The sequence below is a fragment of the Hylobates moloch genome, unplaced genomic scaffold (genome assembly GCF_009828535.3).
Source record: "Hylobates moloch isolate HMO894 unplaced genomic scaffold, HMol_V3 SCAFFOLD_13, whole genome shotgun sequence".
Lineage (NCBI taxonomy): Eukaryota > Metazoa > Chordata > Mammalia > Primates > Hylobatidae > Hylobates > Hylobates moloch.
Window position 1 is genome coordinate 23411676 of NW_026652288.1, and position 12309 is coordinate 23423984.

Below are 12309 nucleotides of genomic sequence, written 5' to 3' on the forward strand. Positions count from 1 at the left end.
CAAGCAATCTGCCCACTTCGGTCTCCCAAAGTGCTGGGATTACAGGTGTGGGCCACTGCACCTGGCCAGGGCATTGCTTTTTCATGTGCCTATCATTACAATTCTTTTCAATCATTGTTTAGAAGATTGTCTAAGATTATACATAGCATATAATCACAAACTATGTCTAAGATTATACATAGCATATAATCACAAATTCAAAGTAGAAGGGATGTCTATGATAATCCTAGGTTCTTAATCTTTTTGACCTGGATCCGTATAAGAACAGAATATGGTTGGGCATGATGGCTCACATCTGTAATCTCAACACTTTGGGAGACTGAGGCAGTAGGATTGCTTGAGGCCAGAAGTTTGAGACAAGTCTGGGCAACGGAGGGAGACCCTATCTCTACAAAAAATTAAAAAGTTAGCCAGGCTTGGTGGCTCATGTGGTCCCAGCTATTCAGGAGGCTGAAGTGGGAAGATTACTTGAGCCAGGGAGGTCGATGGCTCAAGTCAGCTATGATGGCTACAGTGAGCCATGATCGCACCACTGCACTCCAGACTAGGCAACAGAGTGAGACCCCCTCTTGGGGGAGGGAAAAAAAGAATAGAATAAAAGTTGAAAACTGCACATGAATATAATTTTGTTTGTGGATTCAGAGACTCACTCATCACTTAAAACTCTAGGTTTAAAATTGTGTGGGAATAGAAACTACATATTTATGAGTTTTCACTGTCTCATACTTTAAGATTTTAAGATTGTCGAAATCCATGAAATTTGCAAGTTACATAAGCACAGCAAAAAAAACCCCACATATTGGCTTTGAAGTCAAGACAGCTCTCAATCCATTCAGTTGTACCATATAATATCTGTGGGTTTGCACACAGGTAATTATATAATCTCTCTGAGCCCCAATCTCCTCATCTATAAAATAAAGATATTACCACTTACATTTGTCCTCAGCAAAAAGTAATGGCTACTTAGGACATATAGATGAGTATCTATAAAATTAACAGAAGCACTACTTTAATGAAAGTAACAGCAATTTCACTGTGTTGATGTTTCTTTTGTAATTAGTAAACTTTCACTTTTAGTTCATTATAAAGAAAAAAAAAATCCCAGAAGTACATTACCTGAGATTTTGTTCAATAAAATTATTAAGAGTAACCATATTTTTAAGAAAAGCTAATTTTTATGGTATGATTTTTCATCCCAAATAATTTCATAAGTAAGAAATTTGGCTGGGCATGGTGGTTCACACCTGTAATCTCAACACTTTGGGAGGATGCAGCAAGAGGATCACTTGAAGAGTTTGAGACCAGCATAGTTAACATAGCAAGATCCCATCTCTACAAAAAATTTTAAAATTAGCCAGGCATGGTGGTAAGTCCTGTAGCTGTAGTCCTAGCTACTTGGGGGGCTGAGGTGGGAAGATCACTGGTGCCCAGGAGGTCAAGGCTGCAGTGAGCCAAGATCATGCCACTGCACTCAGGTCCAGGCAACAGCGTGAGACCTTGTCTCCAAAGAAAACAAAAAACAAAAAAAATTTTAACTGTATCTACTGGTTCGGGTCATATTTATATATTATTAGTATTTATGCATATTTCCACAGAATGTTACCATGTCTCCATTTTATAATTTCTACTTAATCTGAGATTCCTTGAGTTAGTATCTAAAAATAGAGGCTAGGCACAGTGGCTCACACCTGTAATCCCAACACTTTGGGAGGCCGAGGCAGGTGGATCACCTGAGGACAGGAGTTCGAGACCAGCCTGACCAACATGGTGAAACCCCGTCTCTACTAAAAATACAAAAATTAGCCGGACGTGGTGGTGCATGCCTATAATCCCAGCTACTCAGGAGGCTGAGGCAGGAGAATCGCTTGAACCCGGGAGGCGGGGATTGCAGTGAGCTGAGATCGTGCCATTGTGCTCCAGCCTGGGCAACAAGAGCAAAACCCTGTCTGAAAATAAATAAGTAAATAAAATTAGAATAATAAATAAAATTTACTCATTGGCCACATTTATTAAGAACATGCTTTACACAAGATGCCTATACAGATCCTGTTCTCAATCGGCTTAGAGTCTAAAATAAGGGATAAGGATAAGTAAACAAATAACTATGGGCAAAAAAGTAATAAATGTCTCAGAAAAGTTACATTATGAGATTCAGAGATGAAGGGGTTACTTACAACTGGAAGGAAATCAGAAAAATCTTTCATGAACTTAGCATTTTAGTATTCCCTGAAGGGTAGATAAATTTTTTTTTTTTTTTTTTTGAGATGTTGTCTTGCTCTGTTGCCAGGCTGGAGTGCAGTGGCGCGATCTTGGCTCACCGCACCTCTGCCTCCCGGCAGCGATTCTCCTGCCTCAGCCTCCCAAGTAGCTGCGAATACAGGCACATACCATCATGCCCAGCTAATTTTTGTATTTTTAGTAGAGATGGGGTTTCACCATGTTGGCCACGATGGTCTCAATCTCTTGCCTTCGTGATCTGCCCGCCTTGGCCTCTCAAGGTGCTGGGATTACAGGCATGAGCCACCGTGCCCAGCTGGGTAGATGAAATTTTAAAACTATATGTGATTTTAAAAGTTACGTGCTATTAAAAAGTACATTTTCTTGTATGTTACTTATACCTCAGTAAAACTGATTTAAAAAGAAAAACATGGAAATACTCCCAGTAGAGGCAATACATTTGACAAAGGTCCTGAAACAGTAAGACTGGGACTTACACTGGGCAAGAACTGGGACCCATATTTCCTAGAAAAGGGGCCCTCCTGGGTTCCTCTCTCTTCTCATTCTACACACTGTCTATGAAATCTCATTCACTCCTCTACAATGATGACGCCCAACCATATCTCGTGCCCACTTCTTTCAACCTCCAGAACCAAATATACAACTAGTAATCACAGCACTTTGGGAAGCCAAGGCAGGCGGATCACAAGGTCAAGAGATCGAGACCATCCTGGCCAACATGGTGAAACCCCGTCTCTACTAAAAATACAAAAGTTAGCTGGGTGTGATGGTACGCGCCTGTAATCCCAGCTACTGGGGAGGCTGAGGCAGGAGAATCACTTGAACCTGAGAGGTGGAGGTTGCAGTGAGCCAAGATCACGCCACTGTACTCCAGCCTGGCAACAGAGCAAGACTCCATCTCAAAAATAAATACATACATACATACATACATACATATATACATACATAAATAAAGTCTGCATTTCGTCTGGGTGTACCAAATATGACTCATACTAACATGTCCCAAATTGGATTTGACATCCTGCCCATAAATCTGTTCTTCTATTGGTTTACCTTCCCAGATTCCTCTCACCAGACCAAAACCTCAGGGATCATTCTAGGTTTCTGTCCACCATATTTAAATGGTTGGTCACTAAGACCTCTATATTTAATCCCTGCAGCCACTGCAATTAAATCTTAACTGATGTTCCAACCTCCATCTTACAACTGCCTTGACCTCTACCCCAAATTTGATACTAAAAGGTCAAGGCTGTGTCTTAACCATCTGTGTATCTCTAGCCTTAAACAGGATTTATACACAGAGAATATTTAATAAACAGATGCTCAATAAATGTTGAGTCAGTGAGTAGAGAAGCAAATTAGTTTCCCACTACTCCTCCACGGAGGCACTCTATTCTCCAGACTTGTTTTTTTCATACCTTTGTTTCCTCAGCCTAGAATCAACGCCCTTCCCAATCTTGCTAATCTCCAGGTAGTGTCTTCTCTTCTGTGCTCCACTAACCTGGTAACATATTTCTAATGAAGACCTTATAACACTGTCTTATAATCATCTGCTGGCACCTTAAGACATTATTCATGATTGCCACCTCTATGGTATCCCTTTATCTTAATAATATTTGTTATTACAATCACCAATAATTTGATAAGTGTATTTATCATCTCTAAAAATTGATGACTTTCTATATAGTAGGGATTGTGTTTCATATAACTGTTACAGGCTGAAATGCACCTCCTCAAAATTTATATGTGGAAGGCTTAACTCCCAGTACCTTAAGATATGACTGTATTTGGAGACAAGGCCTTTAAAAAGATAATTAAAATGAGGACATATGAGTGGGTTCTAATCGAATCTGACTGAAGTCCTTATAAGGAGAGAAAATTTGGACACACCAAGAAACACCAAGGGTACACAGGCATAGGGAAAAAGCCATGTGAGGACACAGAGAGAAGGAGGCCGCCATCTGCAAGCCAAGAAAAGAGGCCTCAGGGGAAACCAACCTGCTGACACTTTTATTTTGAATTGGTAACCTCTAGGACTGTGAGAAAATTAATTTCTGTTATATTTTGTTATGGTAGCACTAGTAAGCTAATACAATTACATATAGAATAATGCCTGCCACATAGTAGTTATCCAGTAGGCATTATGGATCTATCATAATACTCATATATATATAAAATATTATATCTTGGTCTCAAAAAGCAAGAATTGTCAGAGTCATCTTTGTAGTCTAGGCACCCAGCTCAGTAATTAGCAGATAGTACTCATAAACACTAACAGAAAAATGAGTGAGTTTGGTTGAAACAACTCATGAAATACAACTATGGCAGATAAATTTAGAAATGTATTAAGAGCAAAACACAGAGGGCTCCAAAAGTTTGAGTGAATCTGGGGGCTTTAATCCTACACAATTTGTACAACATAGAAGATTTTGAGACAACTAAAAGATTAGGGCCAAAATTTCAGCAAAACTAGTCAAATGATGGTATGTAGCATATGAATAGGCCTGGGGGATATAGGAGGGGTGCACTGCAAGACCGAGAATGGGGATGAGCCAAACGTAATATATCACGTATCTATACTGTAGTAATTAGGGCCAAATATCTGATACTGGTCACATTTAGAACACAGGTCAATTTCTTCTTGTTCTCACCATTTAATTTCTGTTCCCATCATCCTCAAGGGAGAGAATCTGGGTCAACACTTAGGCAACATGTATATCTTTCAAAATGTTGGCTTTTGTCTTCTATGTATATGTTAGTTTTTTCCCCAGATGGCCAAGTGTTCTGCAAAAGAGAACACTGTAGGCTTCCAAATACTCATGGGAACTTGTAAACGTAATACAACATTCATGTAATTTCCACTTGCTACACAACACACCCTGAGGATGTTTTTCTGGAACATAACAAGTGGTTCTGTTGCTAAGAAAAAAAAAAGAGGTTGCTTGATGAAAGATATGAAAAAAATCTAAACACAGCCAAAATAATGCCTTTGAACTATATCACTTTTTGTATCAGAACAAGTGAAGAAAGCAGAGCCATATTCTTTCATTGTGGAACTGCATTTTGTAGTAAAATATTATTATGCACCAGAAACCATTACTTCTTCCCTAAAATATTAATATCAACATGGTTATAATTAATTACTGAGAAGGGAAAAATACGGATTGATCTTCTCAACTGGCTTTTTCTAAGCACTTAAATTCATTTTCACTACCAGCCCTTAGATTTGTTTCAAAATAGAATTACATTTAAAGTATGGTCCAGGGAATGCAATAAGCACAAAGTATAAAGGGTCATTCTAGAGCAAATATGCAGGTACCCACTAAGAAACCAACTTATAAAAAAATTAAAGCACAATTTAAATAATGATCATAAGAATACAAATACCAATAGCTAACCTTTATGGAACTCTTATCATGTCCCAGCTACTCTGCTAAAGGCTTAAGATATTTAGGATGAACCATATGAAAATGGCAATTTCATAAGGTTCAACCTAATACACTTTCTCATTTAATTCTTACAACCACCCCAATTAAAGAATGTTATTATCATCCCCATTTTACAGATGAGGAAACTAAAATTTAGAAGGCTTAATTTGATCAAAGTTAAAGAGCTAGGAAATAGCAGAAATAGGACTAAAGCCTAGGTCTAAATCCAAAGCCCATATTCTCATTACCTATTACGCAATAACAGCAGTCTCTGTGTCGTGAAAACCAGGCTGAAGATATAGGCACACATGCACTCTCACACACTGCTCAAAGCCACTACATATACAGTTGTGCAGGTTGTACCCTCACATAGGACCCCAGCAAGGGAAGGGAGTGAAATGGGGCTGACATCCAGACCATGCTTTACTATCCATCCTGTTACAGGATGGCATCCAACTGAAGAAGGTTCTCTTACTTACCAAAAATTGCTATAGTGGCTAACAGTGGCCCTGATGCTGTTGGTATAATTTTTTTTTTTTTTGAGACAGAGTCTCACTCTGTCGCCCAGGCTGGAGTGCAGTGGCGTGATCTCAGCTCACTGCAAGCTCCGCCTCCCGGGTTCATGCTATTCTCCTGCCTCAGCCTCCCGAGTAGCTGTGACTATAGGCGCCCACCACCATGCCCGGCTAATTTTTTGTATTTTTAGTAGAGACAGGGTTTCACCATGTTAGCCAGGATGGTCTCGATCTCCTGACCTCGTGATCCACCCGCCTCGGCCTCCCAAAGTGCTGGGATTACAGGCATGAACCACTGCACTCGGCCCGCTGCTGGTATAATTTTTAAAAATTTTTAGAGAAAATTTTAATAGTACAGATTAAAAGTCTTAAAAGATATATATTCTTTGATCCAGAAATTTCACTTTAAGGAACTTATTCTAAGGAAATTAAGAATCAACATAAAATTTGCATTACAAAGATATTTATCAGCGTTTATAAAAGAGGAAAAAACTAAAAAATCTAATACGTCCAACAATCGGGTATTAACTGTTATATGAGATCTACATATGATTAAAATAATGTTGGAGAAATATATTAATTAACTAATAAGCTTTTCACAAAATATTATAGGAATGACAAAATTTACAAAAATCCTAGTCATTTTAGTAAAACTAAGATGCATGTATATATTCTACATACAGTATATCCGTGGATGGGGAAGGAAACAGAAAAAACACTAAGTGATGGAATTATACGTTTTTAATATTCTTCTTTGTTCTACTGTCATATATTTTTCTATAAGACATATATAAGCTGGGTGCACTGGCTCACATGGGTAATACCAGCACTTTGGGAGGCCGAGGTGGGCAGATCACTTGAACCCAGGAGTTTGAGACTAGCCTGGGCAACATGGCGAGACCTCTTCTCTACAAACAAAAATACAAAAGTTAGCCAGGTGTGGTGGCGTGTGCCTGTATTACTCAGCTACCGGGAGGCTAGGGTGGGAGGATCACTTGAGCCCAGGAGGCAGAGGTTGCAGTGAGATGAGGTCACACCGCTGCACTCCAGCCTGAGCAACAGAACAAAATGCTGTCTCCAAAAAAAAAAGTATATACGTGTGCGTGTGTGTGTGTGTTATATAAAATAAAAAGAGGTAAAGCAAACAAACAACAAAAACTACAAGAGGCAAATAACATAAAGCTGAAAAACTGTTACATACAAAATCCAGCCATGCAAAATTTTATTCTGCCTCCTAACTTGGAAATTACTGGGTTAATGCAAAAGCAATTGCAGTTTTTGCAGTTATAGAATCTGTGATTTATTATGGTTGAAATTGAAGCAAAACATATCTAATTTCATGTGAAATTGAGAAATCTAGGTCATTTTACCATATGGCCTGGATTGAGAACCACTGCCTCAAAATACAGATACAAAACAAAGCACAGGCCAGGCGCGGTGGCTCACACCTATGATCCCACTACTCTGGGAGGCCGAGAGGGGCAGATCACCTGGGGTCAGGACTTTAAGACCAGCCTGGCCAACATGACAAAACCCCATCTCTACTAAAAATGCAAAAATTAGCTGGGTGTAGTGGCACGTGCCTGTAGTCCCAGCTACTCGGGAGGGTGAGGCACGAGAATCACTTGAATCCAGGAGGTGGAGGTTACAGTGAACCACTATCGCACCACTGCACTCCAGCCTGGGTGACACAGTGAGACTCTGTCTCAAACAGAAAACAAAACAAAGCACAAATTATACTCTAAATATCTTTAGATAACAAAAACTTAAACGAATGTTTTTAAAATAAGAAGCATTTTTTTTTTAGTATTACCTATAAAATAAATAGAATTCTCAATAGAGTGAAAAAGCAAGAAGTGGCTCCTGACAGCCAGGAGTTGGCCTGGCACTATCAGCTAGGCCTCAGGGTACTACAATTAAACATAAACAATTTCACAGAACACCAGTATCAGACAAGGCCACCCTGTGCTCATGATGGGTCAAGAGAAAAATTAGACCACTCCGTCTAATCATGTCTAAACACAGACAAAACATGAACATTGTCCTGACCACAAAAAATAAATAAATAAATAAAATAATCAGGCTGGGCACAGTGGCTCAGGCCTGTAATCCCAGCACTTTGGGAGACCGAGGCTGGTAGACCACTTGAGGTTACAAGTTTGAGACCAGCCTGGCCAACATGGTGAAACCCCATTTCTACTAAAAATACAAAAATTAGCTGGATGTGGTGGCAGGTGCCTGAAATCCCAGCTACTCAGGAGGCTGAGCCAGGAGAATCACTTGAACCCAGGAGGCGGTGGTTGCAGTAAGCTGAGATCATGCCACTGTACTCCAACCTGGGCAACAGAGGGAGATTCCATCTCAAAAACATAAAAATAAACAATAATAGCCAATGACCAAACATAATCCTGACTAATATGAATGACTGCTGTTTCTTTTTTCTTTTCTTTTCTTTTTATTTTGAGAAAGGCTGCTGTTTCTTTTTCTTTTCTTTTCTTTCCTTTTTATTTTGAGAAAGGCTATCGCTCTGTTGCCCAGGCTGGAGTACAGTGGCATGATCACAGCTCACTGCAGCCTCAACCTCCAGGGCTCAAGTGATCCTCCCACCTCAGTCTCTCAAGTAGCTAGGACTACAGGTGCGCAACCACCACACACAGCTAATTTTTGTATTTTTTTTGTAGAGGCAGGGTTTTGCCATGTTACTTAGGCTGGCCTGCTAACTCCCGAGGTCAAGTGATCCATTCACCCCAAAGTGCTGGGATTACAGGTGTGAGCCACCACACCCAGCAAACTGCTGTTTCTTTATCAATCACAGCTTTAGCCTTGCTCCATTTTCTTGCCTTCTAGGTTCTTAAAATTATTCCTACTTTCTAACAGCATCTAATCCACTGCAAAGCCCCACTTCCTTATACTCTAACCAAATTACTTAACACAAGTCCAAATCCTGTATGGTTCCCTATGACACATATTCTTCCTCAGTATAATAAATCCCCTCTTTTTGTTTTACGGCAGATATATTCCTGGCAGTCTTACCTGGAGAGCGATAACAAAAGTTGGGACTATACACTTGAATACAGGATGGATTAGGAGTAAAATAACACAGTTACATAGAAATCCCAACAATCAAAAGAACAGATAACATTCTACATAAAGAACAGATAACATTCCACATAAAAGGATCTTTTGACACATAAACTGATCCTATTATGAATTCCCATGAATTCGAAATTCCAAATCTTTATCAGCACTGCAATTGTTGACTAATGTATTTTCAATTAAATTCTCAAATCACAATATAAATATAAAAAGTAGAAGGTAAATGAAGAAACGAACCCCTGAAAATAATACCTACAACTATACAATTCTCTACTTTAAACACATTATTTTTATGTAGGCTATTAGCTTCTTATTAAGAAGTTTTGAAAAACAACAGGTCATGAAAGTTATCTATCTAGAACACAGGCATGACTTAGTATTTAAACGGTAAACTGTCTTCTGATTGATTATCAAGGGGAACCTTGCCCTATGCATCCTTACCTCCTGGATCCTTATCTGGATTATACTCTAAAGCATTGCTACAGATGAGGTCAATATCTTTCAGGAAATCCTTTGCAGTCAGGTAATTATGTTTATCAATTTTAGTTATTACTGTTGATAAGTCCATTGGTTCCTTGATTACTTCAAGATAATCTGAAACCTAAAACAAATAAGATATTTTAATAAAAATTACTTCTGGTTTTTCATATCATCTCAGTTCATAAAAACACAAAATAAAAACAAAGTTCTTTAAAAATTAAATCTAAATATCAAATAATTTATAAAGATAAAATTGCAGGCTATTTATGCTACCAAAGTTACTATCTGCCATACTTTCCATGAAAACTTCAGTTTCCAAGTCATACCTAAATCAACTCTGAAATGTTTCTGCTCTTAAAATTTGAAACCGTGTCAGCTTTTTTAATTTTTTTAATCCTTTGGGCATATCCGGGAAGATAATGTATAGGCAAAAGTACCCAATGAGCATCAATAAATATGACTTCAAGAAAAAGAAAAGGACAATAAAAAGCAAAGACTTTTCATACTGTGAGTTATTCTGATAAATCTCTTTAAATTTTCAACAAAAATTTTCTTTTTCAGTTTTCTACAGTGAACTATTTCATGGAAAGTATTTTCCACTCCTTTGGGGTCATCACAAACATTTAGAGTCAATTATATAAGAAAATTAAGTATAGTTTTCCTAACCAGTATGAGATTTGCTGGATTTGTCCCTAAGTATAAAGAAATCTACAAACAAACAAACATGCTGCTTTCTGTGCTGATTTTCTGTGAGATAACCCTCAACAGGAGATATTAAGTCACGATTTGCCCAATAAATTGAGTATCCCTGACCACAAAAAAGTGTTAGCAACTTATGTATCTACTGCCTTCCCCAATGCAAATCTCAAATCAAGTAAATAGGTTTGCTGTAACAGCAGTCTTAGCAGTAATGTCTAAAATTAGTCCAGGAAAGATTTCTGGGGAGATGGTTAAGTTCTTCTCTATGAAGTTTCAGATGGCATCGATACCATTATTTTTAAATTTACACATTCACACACATGCACGCACATATATGTAATTTTTATGTTTTTTAATATTTAGGATTACTTATAAAAAATATTAAGTAGAAGTTTATGTGTGTTTTATTTTTCACCTTTTGGGAGCTGAAAAACCAGTCAATCTCCCTAAAAGGGAGGTAGCAGAGTTATACTGAAACAAACTACCTCAGAAGATATTAACTGGATTCCTGGTTCTGGTATTTGACATAAATGCCTGTGTACAAGTGGAAACTGTTTTATAAACTAAAAAGCACTATAAAATGTATATTATTAAAGACTATAAATGTTACCACCCTATGCTTAATTTTAAATTTAACATTTATTTTCTAAAGTTTTGTTTTCTCTGCAGTCTGCTTTGGAATTTGATGAAGTTTTCAGACACTTTAAATTCATTAGTTAAATAAAAACTTTTGTTTTAGGTTATCTTATTTTCCCCCTCTCTATCCTTCCCAGAGACTCCTATGTTCTCAGCTTAAGAGCAGAACGAACCTGAGAAGAAAGACAAAGGAGAAAACAAGAGAAATATAACCCTAAATAAAATATTTATCTGATCAACATTTTCTATCCCCTTATACTACCTTACCATCATTTATAAAACTATTACAGATGGCATTTGAAAATCTGACAAATCTTCTCTGATTAGAAAGAAAAGAGTTTTCCTGAGCAAAAGCAAAATTGGTTTACTCTCAGCATGGGAGGTTGAGTTGGGGGCAAGCCCTTATCCTTTAAGAAGTGTTAAGAGTCCAAATATACCAAATAGGGGAGTGGAAGAAAGGGCACACACACATATCACATTTATTTAAAATAATTTTTTAATTGGCTGATAGTTTTAAGATTATTTAAAAACACTATGGGGGGGAATGTCCCAGAAATATAAACTGATATTTATTAATTTAAAAAGCCAATTAGGCATGTCCTGTTATCCCAGTGGAAAGATATAAAGTAGCTATGATAATGAATGTGGGCTTTGAATTTTAAAAAACTTTCAAGTCTTGGCTATGTCACTTGCCAATAAGTCTGTTTCCTCAAGTGCAAAGTAAGAATAATAATAATGATCCTACAAGGGTGAAAAGAGGATCAAATGGAAAAAAACAGTGTATTGTGGATAAAGGTACAAATAAAATTATAGATAGTCTCTTCATTCCAAAAAGGGGAGAAAGTATTTATTTTCAGACTTGCCGGCGGGGAGGAACGTAAATGCTAGCTTATTCTTCTCAGTAACAGATGAGGTAATGGTTTCAAAGGAATCCGCTCAGGTCCAAAAGCACAGATTTCACAATTAGGATACAACATCAAACTCTGAATCACTCATAATTCATTTTTTTTAAAAAAAAAAAGAAATGAATAAAAAACTAAAAACACCAAAGCTGTTCAAACATGGAGTCTGAACTATAAGAAAGAGGCCAGTAAAGATTACATTGGGTTCATCCACACACTACATTATCCCAGGATAAAACAAAAACCAAAAATGTAGCTGATAGTATTAGATTCCCAAATGGAAAATTTCTTTTCTCATCATCACAAACCATGCTC

General features: G+C 37.7%; 1 protein-coding gene across 5 annotated transcripts in view; it reads right to left on the bottom strand.

Annotated features, from left to right (window-relative positions):
• Positions 1-12309, bottom strand: part of ATAD2B (ATPase family AAA domain containing 2B) — a 234062-nt gene that overhangs the window by 80090 nt on the left and 141663 nt on the right. For all 5 annotated transcript variants that reach the window (XR_009209482.1, XM_058426973.1, XM_058426974.1 and 2 more), the window contains one exon: positions 9719-9878. Coding sequence is in view for 4 of the 5 variants with exons in the window: in XM_058426973.1 (XP_058282956.1) it covers positions 9719-9878 (160 nt within the window). In the remaining variant the exon portion in view is untranslated. The remainder of the gene's footprint in view (positions 1-9718; positions 9879-12309) is intronic.